At 43.4% G+C, this 24,907-nt stretch overlaps 1 protein-coding gene across 2 annotated transcripts in view; it reads right to left on the reverse strand.

The window, feature by feature from the left end:
* PGAP1 (post-GPI attachment to proteins inositol deacylase 1) overlaps positions 1-24,907 on the reverse strand; it is a 321,065-nt gene that overhangs the window by 15,025 nt on the left and 281,133 nt on the right. For both annotated transcript variants that reach the window (XM_069983559.1, XM_069983560.1), the window contains 4 exons: positions 12,879-12,969; positions 10,714-10,911; positions 8,682-8,820; positions 5,678-5,728 (listed from right to left, as the gene is read on the reverse strand). In XM_069983559.1, the coding sequence (XP_069839660.1) occupies positions 5,678-5,728; positions 8,682-8,820; positions 10,714-10,911; positions 12,879-12,969 (479 nt within the window). The remainder of the gene's footprint in view (positions 1-5,677; positions 5,729-8,681; positions 8,821-10,713; positions 10,912-12,878; positions 12,970-24,907) is intronic.

Genomic DNA, 24,907 nt, shown 5'->3' on the forward strand with positions numbered 1-24,907 from the left:
CCCACAAATAGGTTCCCAAAACTGGGTGCAAATGTGCTACCCATTGCAGTACCCTTATTTTGTTTGTATAGTTTATGATTAAACTGAAAAATATTATGTTGAAGTATAAATTGAATTGCATCCAAAATAAAGTCTTTTTGAGCCACTGGCATGCTTGAATCATTATTCAGGAATTCTCTAACAGCCTCACCACCCAGAGAGTGGTCTATTACAGTATATAATGAAGAGATATCCATAGTTAGGAACAGGTAGCTGTCATGCCATGAATTGGAGGTAATTTGTTCAATGAAATGTGAAGAATCGCGCGTATAAGATTTCGGGGCCTGCACATATTTCTGTAGGAAGATGTCAATGTATCTTGAAAGATCTGATGTGAGTGAATGGATTCCTGAAATAATGGGTCTACCAGGGGGTCTTGTAGTGTTTATTATTTCTTTATTTTTTGGCCATAAATTTATACATCCATTTTCTATTTTTCATTATCTATTAATATTTGATACTTAGCGACATATTTATGTCCTTTTATCTTACACACACTAACAGCATGTATCTATTGCTATATGCTTTTTTCATCCTCACATCATTGTTATTGAGATATGAGGTTGTTTTTATTATCTTGACTTCATTCATTTTATTTTATTTCACTTTAGATCGTCATAACCATTATTAATTTATAATTCATACTTAAATCATAATTCATACCAGCTTGGAAACTTTGGTGTTCTGAGAGCCCGCCCCTTTTGTACTCCTTGATGGCTGTAAGTGGACTGGCTGACAGGGAAATCCCCAATCTCAGCTGGACCTTATTCATTATGCTAATTCAGTTCAGAAGCCTGTCTCCACTAAAACGCTGGGACAGCTGTGGAGACACTCCTCTGTTAGTTGCTTGGCACATTCACTCATACAGGCAGACTAGAAATACTTGTTGATTTATTGTGACAATGTCTAAAATCTGTATTAATAAACCTCATATGTATAATTATAAATATAAAATAAATACAGATATACAAACAATACAAATTTTTAAATAATGCATCCGATCTTATATAAGCAATAGGGAGATGTCCATGGCAATATACCAATATCTAAAAGTCTATTATGTCCGTATATCTCACAGTATCCGTACTGTTAGCTGTATAACTTGTAATCCTACCGGTACAATGCAGCAGTTCGTATGCAATTTGCTGGTGATAATGTAATATTACCGGTCCGATGTAACAATTCGTGGGCAAGTTACTGATGGTTGGAGCGCTCCGGGACGTGCTGTGGAGTCTCTAGCAGTCAGGCTCCCAGTGGATCTCACTTAGACATCGGCGTGCCGTGGCCACGGCTTTAGAGTCACCTGTGACTCTACAAGCCGTGGCCACGGCACGCCGATGTGTAAGTGAGATGCACTCGGAAGGTGAAGGCGGGTGCCAGCATGCACACCGTGGAACAAGGTGTGAACAGGTAGCTAAATAAAAAAGGCTGCGGTACTTCAATAGTGAAAATGCAAAAGGGTGTTCTATTTACAGGGAACCGATCAGTACATTTTTGCCGAGCAGACTCCCAGAATGGCTGCACAGACCTCACAGCCAGGTCTCCTATGGTGTCAGGGGTTCTGGGCTCTATAGGTTTCATATCAGGTAAAATGTTTTTTTGTTAATTTATTTATTTTTTTATTCTTACACGCGAAGCAGAGGCGTGAACCGTGAACTAGTCATCTGGTCATCAGTTGCAGCGCGTTCTCTCCTTGCTCTATGTAAGAAAAATTTAAAAAAAGAGTCAGGCTCCATAAAGCATATAAGCCCGACTCTTTTTTCTTACACAGAGAGCTGCTTGTTTTCCTGATTGGTACAGGTCTGAACACTCAGAACCGGACTGCTTAAAACTTTTGACATGTCTCTGACATGCAAAAACAAAAGGTAGTCCAACAGCACCTTATTGGAAATAATCTGGATATGGTCAGAGATAATAAACAATTACTTTGTTTCCATGTCTCTATGACAAGTCAAAATTTTTTTTTGAAACAGGTACACTTTAAGGGTGCGTTCACACGTACAGGATCTGCAGCAGATTTGATGGAGCTGATTTAAAGCTGCAGATTTGCTTTGAATCTGCAAGTTCAAATCTGTGCCATCAAATCTGCTGCAGATCCTTTACGACTCATACAGGCACTGCAGCAGATTTGAAGTTGCAGATTTACTTTGAATTTAATCTGGGCCATCAAATCTGCGGCGGATCTGCTATGGATCCTGTACGTGTGAATGCACCCTAACAGACTATTTTCTGTTGCAGTTTCTAATATGACATCATGTAACGGCGACTTGCCAACTTAAATGAACACTTTTTTTAATATGGCCTATGCTCCAATTATTATTCATGACTATCCAAGATTCATAATTCTAAATATAAATATAGTATATATATGAGGGTGAGAGTGATCCCTCTTTACTCTGTGTAAAAAAAAATGGAAGTACAACTATGCTTTTAATTTCACTCTGTCTCTTTATGCTACTATTACTTAACACTTTCAGGACCAAGCCCAAAATGACCCATGGACTGCGCTGATTTTAATTTTTGTGCTTTCGTTTTTTTCTCCTCCCCTTCTAAGATCTCTAGCACTTACATTTTTCTATCTACAGGGCCATATGAGGCCTTGTTTTTTCAGGAATAGGTGTACTTTGAAGTGGCGTCTTTCATTCCACCATAACATGAATGACAGAACCCCAAATATTATTTATGAAAATATAAATTGGTGAAATTGGAAAAAAGAATGCAATATTGTAACTTTTGGGGGGTTCCTGTGTCTATGTAATACCATTATTCTATAGGTCAGTCTGAACAGAATCATATGTAGGTTTACACAGATTTTCAAAAATATATATATTTTTTAATAAAATCCTTTTTTTTTTTTTTTTGCAATTAATTTATAATAATAAAACGGCCCTATTGTGACGCTTATAACTGTTTTATTTTTTCCCCTACAGGGCTGTATGGGGTGTCATTTTTTGTTCCATGATCTCTAGTTTTTATTAATTCACGAGTATAAGAAGGTCTGTTGTTTGTAGTGTGGTCATGCTTGAAAAAGACGACAGTGGTCGTTGAAACGTTGCTATGGACTGTTATTGCTGTGCTGTATCACCATGAACTGAAATAAATCACGTTTGATTTCACAGTTATTGGAGTGCTGTGGGCGATTCCTTGAAGAATAGTTTTTATTAACACCATATGGCTGGGTTTACACTACGTATATTTGAGGCTGTATTTTTGAGGCTGTATAGCAACCAAAACCAGGAGTTGATTGAAAACACAGAAAGGCTATGTTCACATAATGTTGTAATTGAGTGGATGGCCGTCATTTAATTGCAAATATTTGCTGTTATTTTAAAACAACGGCTGTTATATTGAAATAATGGCCGTTATTTACTGTTATATGGCGGCCATCCACTCAATTTCAACATTGTGTGAACAGAGCCTTTCTGTGATTTTAGTCCACTCCGGGTTTTGGTTGCAATACTGACTGAAATATACTGACTGAAATATACATATACTGACTGAAATATATAAGTAGTGTGAACGCAGCCTATATGTGTAGATCGGACGTTTTGATCACTTTTTATTAATTTTTTTATTTATATAATGTAACAAAAAAAATCTGTAATCTAGGAGTTTTCCCCCCCTTTTCGTTTACGCCCTTCACGATGACTGTTGTTATATTTTAATAAATCGGACAATTATGCACTCTACGGTATATAATATGTTTATTTAATTATTTTTATGTTTTATTTATATTTATATTATGGGATAGGGAAGTGATTTTAACTTTTATTGGGGAAGGGGCTTTGGGGTATTGTAAAAAAAACATTACCTTGGGGGACTTTTACATGCAATCAATAGATTATATACATTGATTATTGCTATGCCTAATGGTGCGTTTACACAGACAGATTTATTTGACAGATTTTTGAAGCCAAAACCAGGAAAAGACTATAAACAGGGAGCCGGTCATAAAGGAAAGACCACGATTTCACCTCTTTTCTAATCCATTCCTGGCTTTGGCTTAAAAAATCTGTCAGATAAATCTGTCTGTGTAAACGCACCATTAGGCATAGCATTGATCAGTGTAATAGGCGCTCTGCTCGGACTGCACGGAGGGAGGTAAGAGACCTCCAGCGGTCCGACAGAGCGATCGGGACCCAATCGGATCCCAATCAGTAAGTGACACGGGCTTCCCCTGTCACTTGCACTTAAACGCCGCGATTGCAGCACGATCGCTGCAGCCTGCCATTAACGGAAAGGGCCCAGCTCCTGATTGCAGCCGTCCCCCACCTACTATAAATAATTGTGTGGACAGCTGTGGGAAAAAAGTTTGGGGGAGTGGCTATGTGGCGCGGCACATTTAGTTCAATGTCCCTTTTTGTTGGGAGGTATGACATGTAACTGAGCAGAGCTATCACACCAGGACAAAGTTAGCATCTTGTGACAAGCAGCGACAAGGATAGCAGCAGAGAGCTACAGGTGGCTGGGAGTGAGCAGCAGCCATTGGGGGAAAGCTCATGTCTGGGTTTGTGTTTGGCACCCTTGCCTTTTAGCATGTGAACTCTGGTTGACACTCAGAAGGACTTCTTCCTTGGGGTTGTAAAGGGAGAAGCAAAGGATAATATCACTAACTGATGAACAAGTGTTTAAACCACTGGAATCGCTGCAGCCTGCCATTAACAATGAGGGCCTGGCTACTGATTGCAGTCGGCCCCCACCTGCTATGGAGCGCGCTTCATAACACAGGACGTACCTGTACGCCCAGGGTCGTCTGGGGACAGGTTTCCAAGGCGTACAGGTATGTCCTAGGTCGTCTAGGGGTTGATATGATCACACATTGGGGCCAGACCTTACTATGTTTACATTGCACTTTGTCACATGATATTCTTTCACTTTGTTAATCACTGATTTGCTACACCTGTTTTTCATGGCGTGAACAGATACATTACCTTTTTTCACTATTGGAGTGCCACAACCTTATTTATTTAGAGACAGAGAGAGAAAGAGAGAGAGAGACAGAGAGAAAGAAAAAACTGCTGTGCACAGCCATGTGAGGTGGGTGCGAGCAAAAAGAAATCAGATCAGACCCTTCAAGTCAAGAACTTCTGCAGAAATCCAAATGGTTATTCAGATTAACGGTTGGTTTATACCATCAAAAAGTGAGTAACAAGGTGCACCTTGTAACTCACATTTTGATAGAATAAAACTAATGAAGCTATCTATTTCTGTCTCTCTAGAATAGGGAAATGGCGAATTTGCCCATGGGGTTGGGCTTTTGCTCAGAGACAAGATGCAGCCAAGCCTTCTGACAGAGCAGATGATGTGTCATCTCAGAGAGAGGGAGAAACTGGGGAGCTGTTGAGACAATACTAGATTCAGTATTAATTGACTACAAAATGTCCTGTTTTAAGCAAAAACAAAATCTTGACGTGATTGTTTTAATTTCATTTGTAGTAACTCTCAATGTGTCAGACAAGTCAAAAGTTACTGATTGGACTGGGTCTCATTTCTCTGACCAGCTGCACTCTTGAGATACAGCTGAGGTAGGAATTTTGTGAATAAGGAATAGAAATTATGTGAGAGAGGGTAGGGGGCGGGGGTGAGGGAAGATAATGCACTGGCGCAATATTTCTGACAGCCGTTTAATGATACTTACTATATTTTTTGAATATGAGTCGCTTAGCAGATAAGCCTGCAACCTTATAACCTGTGAGTAAACAAAGCATATTTTACAACACATTTATGTAAAGTCTACATAAAAAATTATTAAAAAATACTTTAAAATATATATTTGACCAACAGTGTGAAACCCAATAAAGGGTCGTCACAATATGTTTTGATAAAAAAACAAAAAGTGATAGCTCCCTCTATTTGGCAAGTGCCTTGACTCCATGATGGCGGCACCTTGGCAAAAACAAGTAATGTTTACTAACATGTTTTGACTTTGATGAACATGATCTGGTTACCTTTCAGAGCAGAGTGGAGCTTGGCATTGGTGCAACATACTGTAAACTGAGAAATTGAAATCCCAATTCAACACAGTACCATATAAGGAAGTTTCATTGCGGAACTGTTGCGTTATGCAGCGACTACACAAAATCATGTAGTACTGCAATAAAATGATGCAGTAATGCAATGATTTAAGGAATACTATCAGCAGGTTAGACAAATATAAAGTGCTGATATCTCCTTGTAGCGCACAGGGCACTGAGGATGAGGGTAAGATTCTTACCTTCATTCTCTGCGCCATTTTCATGCAGTTTGCAGTTAAAGGAGAAGCCCAGTGAAAATTATTATTAAAGTACTGTATTGCCCTCCCAAAAGTATACAAATTGCCACTATACACTTCTTAAAGTGATTGCACATAAAATGCTTTTCCCCCCTCACTTACTACTGTATCAAGCCTTCACTTCCTTGATACAAATGGTGACATCACAACCCGCTGGAACTCCCAGAGCTGTGCAGGCTGTGGCTGCCGGAGAGGATGATGGCAGGGTGATGCTCAGTGTCCCTCAGTGTCGGCTCTTTCCCCTCCTGTTCTCTCCGCCGCCGCTGCCTCTCTCCCCCCCACAGGGGGCTCCACCTCTGCTCTCCCCCAGCTCAGCTCCCTCTTCTTGCCTGCTCCCCACCCCAACCGGCAGGACTCTCCTCCTCTCATCCCCCCGGCAGTGTCTGCAGGGAAATCTCCCCACCTGAACTCCACTCCTCACATCCCCCTGCAGGGGGATGTAAGGAGTGGAGTCTTCGCGGGGAGATGTCCCTGAAGCAGCCACCACTGCAGGGGGGATGAGAAGAGTCCTGGCGGGGGAGTGAGAGACAGCAGTGGCACCGGCCAGGGGACATCAGGTCCCTCAGGGCCATGTGGGGATTGGGGAGAGTGGTGGTGGAGCCCCCTGTGGTGGGGAGAGAGGCTGCAGCGGCAGCAGAGAGACCAGGAGAGGACAGAGCCGACACTGAGGGACAGGACACCGAACATTCCCCTGCCATCATCCTCTCCAGCAGCCACAAGATAGTGAAGCCATGATGCAGTAGTTAGTGCTGGGAAAAAAAGCACTTTATGTTCATTTCCCGTAATAGGTGTATAGTGGCAATTTGTATAATTGGGGGGGAATACACTACTTTAATAAAAATTTTTGCCGGACTTCAAATCAGTAGGCTAGTAAGGAGGTTTGATGCACTACGGGTGGAGCTACCCCCCAACGCACCAATCCTTCCTTGGCTGGCCCAGCCCCTTCTAATGAGTGAGTATCAGTAAAGCAGGGAGCAGCCGAGCAACATCAGTGCACTGGGGGCGGTAGCCCCATCCCCAGTGAACCGCCTTACCAGCCTACAGATTTAACTACGAACTGCGCGGAAACAGTGCCGAAAAGGAAGTTAAGAAATTTACCTTCATTCTCAGAAGAGGAGACATCAGCAACTTAACCCTTTAAGGACATGGCCCATTTTCGTTTTTACGTTTTCGTTTTTTCCTCCTTGTGTTTAAAAGGTCATAGCACTTGCATTTTTCCACCTAGAAACCCACATGACCCCTTATTTTTTGCGTCACTAATTGTACTTTGCAATTACAGGCTGAATTTTTGCATAAAGTACACTGCGAAACCAGAAAAAATTCAAAGTGTGGTGAAATTGAAAAAAAAAACGCATTTCTTTTATTTGGGGGAAATGTGTTTTTACGCCATTCGCCCTGGGGTAAAACTGACTTGTTATGCATGTTCCTCAAGTTGTTACGATTAAAACGATATATAACATGTATAACTTATATTGTATCTGATGGCCTGTAAAAAATTCAAACCGTTGTTAACCAATATACGTTCCTTAAAATCGCTCCATTCCCAGGCTTATAGCGCTTTTATCCTTTGGTCTATGGGGCTGTGCGAGGTGTAATTTTTTGCGCCATGATGTGATCTTTCTATCGGTACCTTGATTGCCCATATACGTCTTTTTGATCGCTTTTTATTACATTTTTTCTGGATTTGATGCGACCAAAAATGCGCAATTTTGCACTTTGGGATTTTTTTGCGCTGACGCCGTTTACCGTACGAGATCAGGAATGTGATTAATTAATAGTTCGGGCGATTACGCACGCGGCGATACCAAACATGTTTATTTATTTATTTGTTTACTTTTATTTAAAACCTGGGAAAAGGGGGGTGATTCAGACTTTTATTAGGGGAGGGGGCTTTTTACTACTAACAACACTTTATTTATTTTTTTTACACATATACTAGAAGCCCCCCTGGGGGACTTCTAGTATATACACTGTGATCTCTCATTGAGATCTCTGCAGCATAGATATGCTGCAGAGATCCATGAGATCGGCACTCGTTTGCTTTCGGCTGCTGCAGCCGAAAACGAACGAGTGCCGAGCCGAGGACGGTGCCATCTTGGACGCGTCCCCGGCCGGCATCAGTAACGGAGATCGCTCCTCCGGGACAAGGTCCCGGAGGAGCGATCTCCCCCACTAGACACCAGGGAAACGTTGCCTCCGGTAATCGGAGGCAGCTGTCAACTTTGACAGCTGCCTCCGATTAGCTAATTAGCGGGCACGGCGATCAGACCGTGCCCTCTAATAGCAGCGGTCCCGGGGCATACAAAAGTGCCCCTAAATTGGCATTTGTATATTTTTAAAGTAAGTAATGATATGAGAGTTAGTATTTTACCTTAAGCAAATAACGAAGAAACAAAAGTAAAATGGCAAATGCACCGCAGGTTCCCCAAGCAACAATGGAAAAGACCATGGCTTCAGCAAGCAGTTTGGTTGTGTTGGCCTTAGATTCTTTAGGAAAGTCTGTGGTTCTGCTGATAAATTAAGAAAAAAACAATATCAGAGAAATATTTATCTAAAACATTATTCAGCCCATAGTGTTCATATATGTTTGAGTTTTAACTTCAGAAACTAAACTTTCCAGATTTAATGGTGACTTCAGGGGGATGATGTCCCCATTACTACTCTTAGGGCCCTATTCCACCGGACGATTATCGTTCAGATTATCGTTAAATCGTTCAAATCTAAACGATAATCATTCGGTTGAAATGCAGTTAACGATTAATGACCGAACGAGAAATCATTAATCGCTTTATAAGACCTGGACCTATTTTTATCGTTGCTCGTTCGCATTGAATAAGATGTCGTTCGCAGTAGATACGAATGCAATAGCGAAGAAATAGCGTAGAAAAAACTATCACAAATACAATCATAAGTAACGATTATCGTTTTATCGAAATGAGTGAACGTTTTAAGGTCTTTCGCAATAGCGGTCGTTTGAGGTCGTTAATGATTATGCGAACGATAATCGTCCGGTGGAATAGGGCCCTTACTGTACTCCCTAAACAAATACAATTAACACATCAGACCCCAAAAACAGAGTTAGAAATTCTAGGCCAACCTTTATTTTAATCAGATCAGAACCCCTCCTGTGTAAATACCTACCCTGCATAAAGATCCCAGTACAAAACCCTTCTGTACACAGAACTTAGACAAGCCCCCCCCCCCCCCCCTGTAAAAGACTCTATACTAGAACCTTTCTGCATCTAGACCCTGCTCTAGACTTCCCCTTCACCATATATAAACACTGGATTAGACCCTACATTCAGTTGCTCACCGTTCCCCTGCTGCTCAGTCAGGAGCACATGTCAGTGATTTAAAATGGGACAAGTACTGGCTGGTTGACTGGCTCTAATGGGAATTTAGGATACCTCCTCCCCCCCCCCTCCCCCCCACAAGTCTCCCAGACATTTTTGTGGAGCTGGCACATATGACAGAAACTTGCAGAAAGAAATATGCAGTTGGTTATAGCTAGCATTGAGGTTTGTTCTCTAATGATTATTCATCTCTCTAAAACTCAAATAACATCATATTCTGCACTATTCTTTACAGGAAAAAAGCCATGGTTAACCTGTTATTTTTGTGGATCCATTATAGTCTATGGCAATTAAGAATGGTTTGCTGATTAAGGCTATGCTCAGACAGTCTTTTCTCGGCTGTTTGACGGCCGTCTTTTTGGACAGCCATCATTTTGAGGACAAATAACGGCCGTTATTTTCTAATGACATGTCATTATGAAACAGTACAACTGCTCCACTGCTTTCTGTGCCAAGTCTATTGGCCAGCACACAACATCTGTATATGACAATGCTCTTTTTTGTTTAAAGGGGTACTCTGGACGGAAGGGTTTTTTCGCCATGGCCAAGGAGGGCGGTGAATGAAAGCAACAACGTCCACTTTCCTTCCCAGTTTCAGCGCTGGCTCATGCATCTCGCTGCTCTGTTCTCTTCCTGGTCTATGACGCGGCTTGAGAAGTGACGTTTCAAGCCAACTCAGCCATTCAGCAGCTGAAGTGGGATCCTGCCTCTGCCGCTGAATGGCTGAGACGGCTTGAAACGTCATGTCTCAAGCCCCGTCATAGACCAGGAAGCAGCTGGGGACCCAACGCTGGAACTGGGGAGGTAAATTGAAGTTGTTGTTTTCATCCTTTCATCCACCCCCTCCCCAGCCATAGTGAAAAAAGCCCTCCTGCCCAGAGTACCCCTTTAAGTTAGGTTTTATGTTAGCATCTAAGTTGAACATGTATACATTATGGACTCTTCCAAATCTTCCCTAATGTTTATCACATGTAAGCATCATACAGTAAAAATCGGTAAGGGGAACATATAACATTGGAGGGATAATTACAAAACAAGGCTTCATCAAACCTTTTAAAACGGCTCCATGTTGATGACAGCATTGCAACTGTTGACTTAAACAACATGCCAGTCCAATATGCTATTCCAGTACCAAACAAGAAAAGGAATAACGATCCCAATGGGAACAGTAGGTTCATGGAATATAACTCTGATGAATCAAGATGTGGAATCAATAAGCTATCCCAGGTATCTCTAAACCAGTCATAACTGAATCAAAAGAAATCAATTATTGTGGTTACACAAAAAACAAACAAGCATTATTAGACATTATATAAATTTAAAAGAAGACAGTTTTAATGTGAGTAAATGAACGTAAATCCAAAATGCCTTGTTATACACTCATATACTCATTTCACTTTCTTAATTATGTTAAAGAGAAACTGTAGTGGATACCTAAAAACGTGACCAGCCATAAATCGTAACATATGTAGAGCTTGCCCGTTTAATTTTGCACAGATAAAGTATGAGGTGTTGTAGCAATGTGTACACAATTCACCTGATCTGTATCTCAATATTCATATTGAAAGCAACCAAAAAAGCCTAAAATCCTTATTTAAAAAAAGAAAAGAAAAAGAAAAAAAAAAAGAGCCTTACTCCAGTACTGGGCAATACTTCAGCTCCATCTCTGCTTCAGAGTCTCCACTAGAAGTGCCAAGATGATGTTGCACATGCAGTGCCCCAGAAAACAGTTTAGATGGCTGGGCCTAGGTTGGCACCTCCCCCCCCCCATTTGTGTTCCAGAAAGGGGTTGGCCCTGGTGGGGGTGGGGGACAGATCACCTAAAACCTCTACAATGGACCTCCAAGAGATTAACGGTAAGTGTCAGAGCAGTCTGTGGCCTCCTGCAGAAGCCTTCTGGACCACTAGTGACTGTGACAAGTCAGGGAGAGAAAAAGCAGTGGCGCACTACAAGGCCTAGCCAACCTACATGTAACAATGTCACTCTAAACCCCCACAGCTCCTCCTCATCCCTTCATGCAAAAGCTGAAGCATATACAACAGGAGGGAGGATCAGCTATTAACAGCCACAACCACTACTAAAGCCATCCTCTCTACCATCTCTGCTATCCTCTTTCACTCTTTCTGCCTTATACCTGGCCTGCTGCATGTAGATTGTACATATGTTGCTGCAGCCACTCCATGACCTTAGCGGCATATGGCATACATGCAGGAAGAAGCCAGTCACTGGCTGCAGTTGTAATATACACATTTAATTTAACTCCATCAACGAACATCTGTCAGAGGACACTGAACTGTAAAGGTTTTTTTTCTCGCTCTCTTTTTTTTTCTTCCAACTCTGGTCCCTGTATATCTACTATATTATTTGTATTATTATTATTATTGGAAAACCCAAGTTTTTCCAACAATGTGATAGACAACTAGAAAATAATTTATGGACCTACAGTATATGTTGGTTTTGGCTGTAAAATATATTGTTTTCAGTGTTTGAAATACAGTGGTACCTTGGTTTAAGAGTAACTTGGTTTAAGAGTGTTTTGGTTTAAGAGCTCACAATATTTCAAAATTGTGACTTGGTTTAAGAGCATTACTTTGGTTTAAGAGCTCCCTGTACTGGGTGGGAGCTTAAATATAGGAGGGGCATGATAGCGGGATCTACAGCCCTGTACTCTGACCCAGGAAGTCTCCCTCACCTTCCAAATCATAGCAGATCCACTTCAGGCTGGGGCTTGCATCAGGGGACAGGGCTGTGGAGGTAATCTCTCCATAGCTGTAACCCCTCTCTCCCCAGACAGAGAGCGCTGCATGTATGTGTCCCCATCCGCCTTGCTCATTCCTTCATACTCCCTGCAGTTTCTATCAGCCCTTGTGTTTCCCATCCTCTCCATTACTGTACAGTACTTTATATCATCACATATTCTAGTGTTTCTCATTGTTTGTTTCATCTGTTTTACATGTTATTCAGAATAATAAATCATTATTTTTGGGGTGTGGGACCAATTATCTGCATTTCTATGATTTCTTATGGGAAATGTGGTTTGGTTTAAGAGTGGATTTGGATTACAAGCACGATCCCAGAACGAATTATGCTTGTAATCCAAGGCACCACTGTATATTCTTTAGGACTACAGTAGTGAGAGATTTGCATTGGTATGTACCTCTCAAAACAACATTAAACACACCAAATTGCGAAAATAAAAAGGTGAATAACATACCTTAGAAGAAACTGACAAATACCAACAAAAGGCTCAACCTTGTATGGTTTAGCTGCAACATCCAATGATTCATCAAATTCTAAACTGCACCCTGAAAAGCAATTATTAATACTTATATATGATGAATACTTATATAGGATCCTAATTTAGTGGAAAGAGTCTCTCCACATCTCTCAGATAAAAAAAAATGTAAAGGATCGCAGCAGATTTGATGGCGCAGGTTTGAAGTTGCAGATTGAAAGCAAATCTGCAGCTTTAAATCTGCGCCATTAAACGGCTGCACATCCTGTAAGTGTGAACACACCCTTAAACTGGACACCAATTATTCAGAACTGTGTATTGTGCCATTTCTTTGGTCAAAGTCAACAGTGTCAGGAGGGGAACACCAAATTGTCAAAAGGAAGGAATGTTAACACGATTAATTCATTCATATATTTACAGAAGAACCATAACATATTAACAGTTTGTAGATGAAAAATACATCCATCTAGTTCAGCCTAATTCAAAAGACAACAACCATTCTCCAGAAAATAATAACTATAAACAGTAATAAGAGGCAAAAAATCTAGATGGTTTCAGAACAGGCTTGAATACACATTAAGGGTAGCTTCACAGTGCAGGATCCACAGTGGATTTCGCTGCGAACTCGCTGAGAATCCGGTACGTGTGAAGCTACCCTAAAGGGGTTTCAGAAAGTTATAGAGATTTGTAATGTACTTCCAGTACTTATCAGCTGCTGTATGTCCTGCAGGAAATGTTTTCTTTTTAGTCTGATACAGTGCTCCCTGCTGCCACCTCTATCAGAGACAGAAACTGACAAAGGCTGCATGACTCTTGGTCTCCTGACTGCCCCATACGCATAAACTTTTTTTTTTTTTAATGAACATGTTTATCTGAGGGAGAGAATCAAGTCCCAGCCATGCAGCTCTGGCACTAAATAATCTATCCAAGAACAAAAGGGTTGGGTCTTGAAAATTCATCATACATTTTTGGCGGCAGCAGGTTTGGCCAATTTTAATATGGGTCTATTGCAGTGTTGGACTTGGTTACTTCACTGGGGTCTGACATCTGTACCAAACAGCTAGATGGTAAAAAGCATGCATTTTGATGCCTGTTGCCCAAAATGTGGAAAATGTGTGCAAAAAACACTGCAACTTTTGCACCAATCGTCAAGTGCTGTAATGACCCAACAATCCTATAGCTGTCTGGGCTGCACAAAGCCTAGTGACTGCCACAGGAGACAAGGGACCATGGGAGCAGGATATAGGAGAGTGGTACCCATGGGAGCAGTATATATAACAGAGGACCCGTAGTAGTAAAAGGTGCTCATAGGGGCAGTATATATAACAGAGGGCTCGTAGTAGTATATAAAAGACAAAAGGACCATGGGAACAGTATGCAATGGGTGAAATAAGTAAATATTTCTAAAGGTGCTATTGACATGAAATTATCACCAGATGTTTGTATCAACCCATCCAATCCACACAAGCAAAAAAAAAAAAAAAAAGGAAAAAAAAAAAATCAAAATCACAGATGACCATAAATTAACCCCTTAAGGACAGAGCCTGAAATGGCCTTAATGACAGAGACAAATTTTATGAATATGACCAGTGTCACTTTATTCATTAATAACTTCGGGATGCTTTTACCTATCCGGCTGATTCTGAGACTGTTTTCTCGTGACATATTGTACTTTACATTTCTGGTAAATTGGAGTCGATACTCATAACGAATCTTTATGAAAAAACCCCAAATAATGTGAAAAAATGTGAAAAACTGCATTTTTCCAACTTTGAAACTTTTTTGCGTATACAGAAAGTGGTTATACCACATAAATTATATATTAAATAGCATAAGCAACATGTCTACTTTATGGTGGTGGCATTTATTAAATGATCTTTCATTTTTTTTAGACAATAGGAAGCTTAAAACATTAGCAGCAAATTTCCAAATTTTGAGTAAAATTTCAAAATCAGATATTTTTAGGGACCTGTTCAGGTTTAAAGTGTATTTGAGGGGCCTGTATGTTAGAAAGCCCCACAAAGCACCCCATTTCAGAAACTGCACCCCCCACACTCTGCAAAAGCATATCCAGAAAGTGTTTTAACCCTTTAGGGGAGTCACAGAAATAAAAGCTAAGTGTGTAAGAAATTTGAAAATTTTAATTTTCTGTGCAGAGATTTTATTGTAATCCAATATTTTTCATAATTATAAACCTATTACCAGAGAAATGCACCCCAATAATTATTGCCCCGTTTCTGCAGTTTATAGAAATACCCCATATGTGGCCCTATTGCGCTATTTGACGCAACCACAAGCCTCAGATACAAAGGAGCGCCTAGTGAATTTCAACGCCTCCGTTATATTTGGTCATTTCTGACTGTACCACTTCAGGTTGGCAGAGGCTCTGGGGTCCCAAAACCTAAAAAACACCCCTAAAGGGACACCATTTAGAAAACTACACCCCTCAAGGAATGTAACAAGGGGTGCGGTGAGCATTTGGACCCCACAGGTGCTTCACAGATTTTCCGAACAATATGGCGTGAAAAAAGAAAAATTTATTTTACACTAAAACGTTGTTCTAGCCTTCAATTTTTCATTTTCTTAAAGGGATAAGAGAAAAAAAAAGAGACACAAAATGTGTAGAGCAGTTTCTCCCGAGTACGGAAATACCCCACATGTGGCGATAAAGTGCCAAGGGGGCGCAGGACGAGCCTCCAAAGGGAAGGAGCGCCAATTGGCTTTTGGAAGCTGAATTTCACTGGAAAGGATTTCAAGGGCCATGTCGCATTTACAGAGCCCTCGTGCTGCCAAGACACTGGAAACCCCCCACAAGTGACCCCATTCTGGAAACTACACCTCTCGAGGAATCTAACAAGGGGCACAGTGAGCATATGGACCCCACTGGTGACGGGCACAAATGTGGAACAATGTGATGTAAAAGTAAAAAATTTCATTTTTTCACTTTCATGGCACAAATGTGCCAGTCATCAAGGGGTCCATATCCTCACTGCACCCCTTGTTAGATTCCTTGAGGGGTGCAGTTTCCAGAATGGGGTCACTTGTGGGGGGTTTCCAGTGTTTTGGCAGCACGAGGGCTCTGTAAATGCGACATGGCGTTCATCATCCATTCTAGCCAAATCCAACCTCCAAAATCCAAATGGCGCTCCTTCCCTTCGGAGGCTTGCCCTGCGCCCACATGGCGCTTTATGTCCACATATGGGGTATTTACGGACTCGGGGGAAATTGCTCTACACATTTTGTGTGTTTTTTTCTCTTGTAACCCCTTGGGAAATTATAAATTCAAGGCTAAACCAACATTATAGTGTAAAAAATGTAATATTTCATTTTCACGCCACATTGTTCCACATTTGTGCCCGTCACCAGTGGGGTCCATATGCTCACTACACCCCTTGTTACATTCCTTGAGGGGTGTAGTTTCCATAATGGGGTCACTAGTGGGGGGTTTCAACTGTCTTGGCAACACAGAGGCCTTTTGAATGCAACATGGCCCCTCGAAATCCATTCCATCCAAATCCAGCCTTCAAAAACGAAATGGCGCTCCTTCCCTTCGGAGGCTTACCCTGCACCCGCATGGTGCTTTATGTCCACATGTGGGGTATTTCCGTACTCAGGGGAAATTGCTCTACACATTTATTGTTTTTTTTTATCTTTTAGCCCCTTGTGAAAATGAAAAAATCATGACAAGATTAATGATTTAGAGTAAAAATTTTACAAAAATTACACTAAATGTTGGTCTAGCCTTGATTTTTTCCATTTCCACTAGGGGTTAAAAAAGAAAATGAACACAAAACGTGTAGGGTAGTTTCCCTTGAGTACGAAAATACCCCACATGTGGGCATAATGTGCCATATGGGCACAGGGCAAGCCACCAAAGGGACAGAGCGCCATTTAGAGGCTGGAATGGAGGATGGAGGCCATGTCGCAATTACAAAGCTCCTGTGCTGCCAGGTCAGTAGAAACCCCCGACAAGTGACCCCATTCTGGAAACTACACCCCATAAGGAATCTAACAAGGGGTGCAGTGAGGATATGGACCCCACTGGTGACAGTCACTTACGTAGAACATGTGCCGAGAAAATAAAAAATACCATTTTTTTTCATTTTCACGTCCCAAATGTGGCCGTCACCAGGGGGCCATATCCCCGCTGCCCCCCTTGTTAGATTCCTTATCGGGTGTAGTTTCCAGAATAGGGTCACTTGTGGGGGGTTTCTACTGTCCTGGCCGCACAGAGGCTTTGTAATTGCATCATGGCATCCTCTAATGGGAATGGCGGCCATACCTACTTAGCTGGGGAAAAAGGGACAATTCTAATTTATTTTGGGGGTATTAGGGCAATTATTAGTTTATAAGGTTGGAAATGACAGGTGTCCATCAAATTCAACCTGTGTTGATCCAGAGGAAGGCAAAAAACCCTTGTGAGGCAAACGACAGTAGCCTCATCACAGGGGAAAAATTCCTTCCCGACTCCATAATGGCGATCAGAATAATCCCTGGACCAACGTGACCCCTGAAATAGGAATAAGGGACAGAATTTAGATAATGTAGAACCCCAATGACGTGTGGTGCGCCCTGAAGCGATCCAGTATGCAGAGGCCGGGGTGATCAGGACAGGTGTCACACGGGAAAATGGTGTCTTTCCTGATCCCCCTTTTACGCCACACTCTGCACTTCTTCTGGGGTCTCCTGTTTTCCAGTGTGGGGGACGTCACCTGGAAAATGTTGTCCTGGTGCGATACGGGGTCCCTCATATCCATAAGCGCTGGGTCCGCTCCATGGCTGCTAAATATTAAGGCTCTATTACTGCTTCTGATATTTTCGGATCGTGCCGCAAGCTACAGTAGCTCGGGCAGCGAGGGACCGGAAGAGGGGGTGCTGGTATAAAGGTTATCCCCGTACAGGTGGTAACCTTTATCCAGCAGTGGGAAGATCAGTTCCCGGACGATCTTTCCACTTGTTCCGAGGATGGGGGGGGGGGGAGGGGGCATCTGGGGGCTGGATTCGGGTGTCCCTTCCTACATACACTCTAAGGGTACGTGCACACTGCGGAATCGCGACAGATAACCCTTCGTGCATTCCACAGCTGGCACCCACCGGCGGACTGATGCAGGCGCACGTCTCCGTCCGTGTCATAGACTCCATTCTATGCACGGGCGGATTCCGCTCTCCGTCCAACGTATTCATTCTTTGGATGGACGATGGAATCCGCCCGTGCATAGAATGGAGTCTATGACACGGGTAGAGACATGCGCCCGCATCAGTCCGCCGGCGGGTGCCAGCTGCGGAATGCACGAAGGGTTATCCTTAGCCATTCCGCAGTGTGCACGTACCCTAAATCTGTAAGTGTACCCTGAGGTACGCTCACAGAGTTTGGAGAATTTCACACCATACCGTGATCTCTTATTGGGACGGTACTGGCGGAAAAGACGTGTCTGGGGGGCAGCGTACGCTACGCTACCCCCAGACACGTCACAGGATGATGAGGATGAATGGAGGAAAGAAGGATCCCCCCATTAATCCTCACTGGCTGTTTCGGTGTCGGAGGCAATAATAACGTATCCCTCTGACGCCGAAAACACCCTGGGGGCCATCTTTATATGGGGATTGGTATATGGGATATGTAGTGGTGTAGTGTCAAACTTTATTCAATGTAGTGTGGTGTAATGTAGTGTTTTTTACGTGTTTTTTTTACAGTAAGTATAAAAAAAAAAAACCTACGCCAACAAAGGAGTTGCTGATAAATGCCGCACTTATGTGCGGCACTTATCAGCAGACCGTGGCAGTAGAATATAGAAAAAACACCCTACGCCAAAAAGGAGGAGTTGCTGATTAGCAGCGCACTTTCGTGCGTTGCTGATCAACACTCAGCGGCGATAGGGTGCGGAAAATAGAAAAAATAAATAAATTTGGAAAAAAAAAAAAACTTTTTCTACATTCTGAACATCCCTGTATCTGCTGATAAGTGTATTACACATATCAGCCGCTAGAGGGCAGCAGAGCGCAAAATCCGGAAAATGACGAGGCTGGAGCCGAAAATAGCCGAAAGAAGACGACGGGGACCGCCGGAAAGATCCGAAGACGCGCCGGAAAGACGGAGGACGCCGCGAACCCGGAAGACGCCGATCAGGACCCCGGGACAGGTGAGTAATGTACAAATACCTGCTCTGGACCCCTCAGCTACCTAGCTGAGGGGTCCAGGGCAGATATTTTTTATTTTGTGGGACCCTGATCGGGCAATCGGGCCGGTGGCACGGTGACCACCATTACTTTTTACAGTAATGGCGGTCTGTGCCGTCCTCGGACAGCACCGACCGCCATTTTCCGATCGCCGCTATTGGCTGATCTGAATTGATCAGCCTATAGCGGCGATCGTAAGCACGGGGGGTGTTAACCACCCCCCGTGCCGAGAAGCTAAGATGGCCTGCTATGATTTATAGCAGGCCATCTTCCCCGATCACTGTGTGCGAACACGCAGCGATCGGGGAAACATCGGGCGTAAATTTACGCCCTGATGCGCCAAGTACCAGGGCGCGAGGGCGGAAGTTTACGCCCGATGTCGTTAAGGGGTTAAAGGCTATGAGCCAGCAAAAGCGTCTCTCCGCTCAAAGCATTGAATTACGCTGCTTTTGCTCCATGTGAACTGGCCCTATTTGTCAGGTCCATAACAGGAACTGAGCTGCAGACAGGCAGGTGATAGGGAGATTAAACAAATTATGCCTTTTCTGATGGCTATTTACACAGTTAAAAAATTAGCATTTTAGCTCTTACATTTGCAACATACTCTATTTAATTTTTATTTTAAAATCAACACTAAACACATGTCCACTAGGTGTCTCCCTTCTTGCCAAAACTGCGGTCCATGCGGTGTCCTCCTCTATTCCCTGTTAAAAAAAAGAGAGACGTGACACAGGAAGTACCTGTCCACACACATAGATGCAGTAAGCAGCAAATGTGTAGACATCACTCTTTAGCTCAACCCCCACTAGATGGGCTGAGCTTACTGTCTGAGGACCAGCAAGTAAGGGGTTAATTAACCCTGTACCCAGGGGCGTAGCTACAGGCTGATGGGCCCTGGTGCAAAATTTTAGCTTGGGGCCCCCCCCATCTCACCCGATCAGGCAAAGTCATATCTAACGTTATATCCAATTACTCTAATGTGCCACCATGTTCTAATGCTCTAAGTCACTCCCTCCACCTCATGTACTGCACTACTGCCCCCTATAAATAATGGACTGTACTGTGTCATTGTCTAATCATTGTATTCCAATCTTTGACTCTCCAGCTGAAAAACTACAACTCTCATCATGAACTGCCAGTTGGAAACAATGGGGGTTGTAGTGCTGCAACCTGAAGAGCCACATGCTGCAAAACTACAACTCCCATAATAAACTGTCAGCAGGGCACGATGAAGTTTGAACTTCTGCAACCTGGATAAGTCACCTGATGTCACCTGCAGTCCTATGTAACACCACAGATAACACAGTGATATCCCTCTGAGTACAGATAATGTAATAGTCACCTGCAGTCCTTTGTAACACTACAGATAATACAGTGATATCTCTGAGTACAGATAATGTAGTAGATGTCCCCTGCAGTCCTATGTAACACCACAGATAACACAGTGATATCTCTGAGTACAGATAATGTAGATGTCACCTGCAGTCCACTTCTCCTCTCCTCAGTGGTGCAAGCGGTTCCTGCAAGATTGAGGCTTCCCCCCCCCCCCCACTGGATCACAACATTGCTGTACTCTCTGATGTTACTTGCCGGCTGTACAGTGATGTCATCTGACCTGGGGGAGGGGCCTAAACGCTGAGGAGGGGTGGATTGCAGCACAAGCTGGAGCTCAATGCCGTGAAGGCATTGACACATAGGACACATCTTGGGCCGCCAACGCAGATGTCTGGAGGAGGGGGCGCTGGTACTTGCTGTCATCCGATTAGGTAAGAGGCCCAATCAGATGACAGCATGTGCCAGCGGGACAGATTAGTGCAGTGCTTCCCAACCTTTTCCACTTCAGGGCATCCCTTGAAAAAAATTAGCTCGGGGCACCCCTACTAAATAATTTTCTACAAAATAAGAAAAGCGTCATACAGTGACTCTTCTTTGATCTGAGGCGTCACTTTCCCTTTTCCTCTCCATCCAGTCCAGTCCTCCATGATGATTCCTTCCAAATACGTTTCATCTTTTCAGAACCTGCGAGACAAACAATTTAGGCTCCGCGTATTTCTAGCAACTTCCTTTCCTTTCTCCCTCCTGTAGGCTCCCTAAGTAACTGCGCTGTTTGGTGTTATGTGCAGTAAAGAGAGTAGGAATGTGGGATGCCCTCGTGTGTAGGATCCCCTGCTGTGCCCCCATGAGCTAATAATGCCCCCAGAGGTGCCCCCATGAACTAATAATGCCCTCAAAGTTTCCCCCATGAACTAATAATGCCCCCAGAGGTGCCCCCATGAACTAATAATGCTCCCAGAGGTTCCCCCATGAACTAATAATTCCCCCAGGGGTGCCCCCATGAGCTAATACTGCCCAGAGAGGTGCCCCCAGGAGCTAATACTGCCCAGAGAGGTGCCCCCAGAGGTGCCCCCCATGAACTAATAATGCCCCAGAGGAGCCCCCATGAGCTAATAATGCCCCCAGAGGTGCCCCCATGAACTAATAATTCCCCCAGAGGTGCCCCCATGAGCCAATACTGCCCCCATGAACTAATAATGCCCCCAGAGGTGCCCCCATGAACTAATAAAGCCCCCCGAGGTGCCCCCTATGAACTAATAATGCCCCCCTGAGGTGCCCCCTATGAACTAATAATGCCCCCAGAGGTGCCCCTAAAAAAACAAACATCCTACTCACCTAATCCATGCTGCGTGGCTGCAGGCGGCAGCTCTCCTCTTCTTCTGGCTCCATCTTGCAAGCCGCAGGGACGGGACCTCCGGCAGGCGTGATGACGTCACATCATCACGCCTGCCGGAGAGGTCATGTCCCGGCGTCCCATAGGCTGCTGGTATGAAGTTCCGGCAGCCTATGGGAGGGAATGCAGGAGCAGGACGCTGACAGGTCCTGCTCCTGCATTCTGCTCGCTTTAATGTTTAGCCAGCTCACTATGCGGGCGGAACATCAAAGCGATCTGTGCATCCTGAGAAGCTGCGCAGCCGCAGCTTCTCGGCATGCTTAAAGAGACATGCGATCATAGAGAGCCCCCAGCCCTCTATATCCACTCTCTCCACATATATACGCACACACTGTACACTACCGTTCAAAAGTTTGGGGTCACATTGAAATGTCCTTATTTTTGAAGGAAAAGCACTGTACTTTTCAATGAAGATAACTAGTCCTAACTTTAAACAAATACACTCTATAAATTGCTAATGTGGTAAATGACTATTCTAGCTGCAAATGTCTGGTTTTTGGTGCAATATCTACATAGGTGTATAGAGGCCCATTTCCAGCAACTATCACTCCAGTGTTCTAATGGTACAATGTGTTTGCTCATTGGCTCAGAAGGCTAATTAATGATTAGAAAACCCTTTTGTAATCATGTTCACACATTTGAAAACAGTCTAGCTCGTTACAAAAGCTACAAAACCGACCTTCCTTTGAGCAGATTGTGTTTCTGGAGCATCACATTTGTGGGGTCAATTAAACGCTCAAAATGGCCAGAAAAAGAGAACTTTCATCTGAAACTCGACAGTCTATTCTTGTTCTTAGAAATGAAGGCTATTCCATGCGAGAAATTGCTAAGAAATTGAAGATTTCCTACAACGGTGTGTACTACTCCCTTCAGAGGACAGCACAAATAGGCTCTAACCAGAGTAGAAAAAGAAGTGGGAGGCCGCGTTGCACAACTAAGCAAGATGATAAGCACATTAGAGTCTCTAGTTTGAGAAACAGACGCCTCACAGGTCTTCAACTGGCATATTCATTAAATAGTACCCGCAAAACACCAGTGTCAACATCTACAGTGAAGAGGCGGCTGCAGGATTTTGGGCTTCAGGGCAGAGTGGCAAAGATAAAGCCATATCTGGGACTGGCCAATAAAAGAAAAAGATTAAGATGGGCAAAAGAACACAGACATTGGACATCCAGGAAGACTGAAAAAAGGGTTGTGGACGGATGAATCCACGTTTAGGGTGCGTTCACACCTACAGGATCTGCAGCAGATTTGATGCTGTGTTCAGTTATTTAAATGAAATCTGCTGCAGAAAATCAACTGCAGATCCTGTAGGTGTGAACGCACCATTAAGGTGTTTTGAACGTTTGTGAGACACAGAACAAATGAAAAGATGCTGGAAGAATGCCTGACACCATCTGTTAAGCATGGTGGAGGTAATGTGATGGTCTGGGGTTGCTTTGGTGCTGGTAAGGTGGGAGATTTGTACAGGGTAAAAGGGATTCTGAATAAGGAAGGCTATCACTCAATTTTGCAACGCCATGCCATACCCAGTGGACAGCGCTTGATTGGAGCCAATTTCATCCTACAACAGGACAATGACCCTAAACACACCTCCAAATTGTGCAAGAACTATTGACAGCAGAAGCAGGCAGCTGGTATTCTATCAGTAATGGAGTGGCCAGCGCAGTCACCAGATCTGAACCCCATTGAGCTGTTGTGGGAGCAGCTTGACCGTATGGTACGCCAGAAGTGCCCATCCAACCAATCCAACTTGTGGGAGCTGCTACTAGAAGCGTGGGGTGCAATTTCTCCAGCGTACCTCAACAGATTAATAGCTAGAATGCCAAAGGTGTGCAATGCTGTAATTGCTGCAAAAGGAGGATTCTTTGACGAATGCAAAGTTTGATGTAAAAACAATGTTATTTCAAATACAAATCATTATTTCTAACCTTGTCAATGTCTTGACTCTATTTTCTATTCATTTCACAACGTATGGTGGTGAATAAGTGTGACTTTTCATGGAAAACACAAAATTGTTTGAACGGTAGTGTATATCCCCTCTCCCCAGCATATAACAGGTCCCCCTTTCCCATGCAGAGATCCCCTTCCCTCCTCCCAGCACTGTATATATCCCCCTTCCCTGTATATACCTTCTCCACGGTGCAGAATCCCCCCTTCCCTCCTCCTTGTATCACTGTATATATATATCCCCCCCTTCTCTGTATATCCCATCTCCACAGTGCAGAATCCCCCCCTTATCTCCTCCCAGCACTGTATAAGTCACCTCCCGCATCCCTGTATATACCTTCTCCATAGTGCAGAATGTATACTGTATATACAGTAGCATGTGTACCGTTATCACTGGTCTCACAGTGTATACTGTATACAGTATAGTGTTATCGGTTATTACTGATCTCCTAGTGTATACTGTATACAGTGATCCCTCAACTTACAATGGCCTCAGGATACAATCTTTCAACATACAATAGTCCTTTCTGGATCATCGTAACTTGAGACCCGACTAAAATCATGGGTGATTTTAACATCCCCATTAACAACCCAATCTCCCCATCAGCCGCTCATTTTCTTTCTGTAATGTCCTTTCTTCGCCTCTCTCCGCATTCTAACTCTCCAACCCACAAGGGTGGGAATACCCTGTACCTGGTCTTCTCCAGACTTGGCCCAGTTTCCCACTTTACCACTGAGCTCTCAGACCACAACTTCCTCTCCTTTATGATAACAAATTCTCATCCTCCTCTTGACACCCAGACCTCCCTTTCATATAGGAACCTACGTGCTCTAGACACCCAACAATTTTTAGACATGGTACAGTCATCACTACCCCCCATCTCTTCCCACTCCTGTCCTAAGCTGGCTGCCAACCAATACCATGACACCCTCAAAACCACCCTGGACAAACTTGCACCCCCTATACCCCAAACAGCCTGACACAGACTTCCACAACCCTGGCACACATCCAGAACTTGTTTTCTTAGACAGTGTTCTAGGTGTGCTGAACGCCTGTGGAGGAAATCCAAGACAACAGCCAACCTTCTACATTATAAGTTCATGCTAAGAAGCTATTACTCTACTCTTCACTCTGCTAAACAATCCTACTTTA

Source organism: Dendropsophus ebraccatus, chromosome 9 (assembly GCF_027789765.1).
Source record: "Dendropsophus ebraccatus isolate aDenEbr1 chromosome 9, aDenEbr1.pat, whole genome shotgun sequence".
Taxonomy (NCBI): domain Eukaryota; kingdom Metazoa; phylum Chordata; class Amphibia; order Anura; family Hylidae; genus Dendropsophus; species Dendropsophus ebraccatus.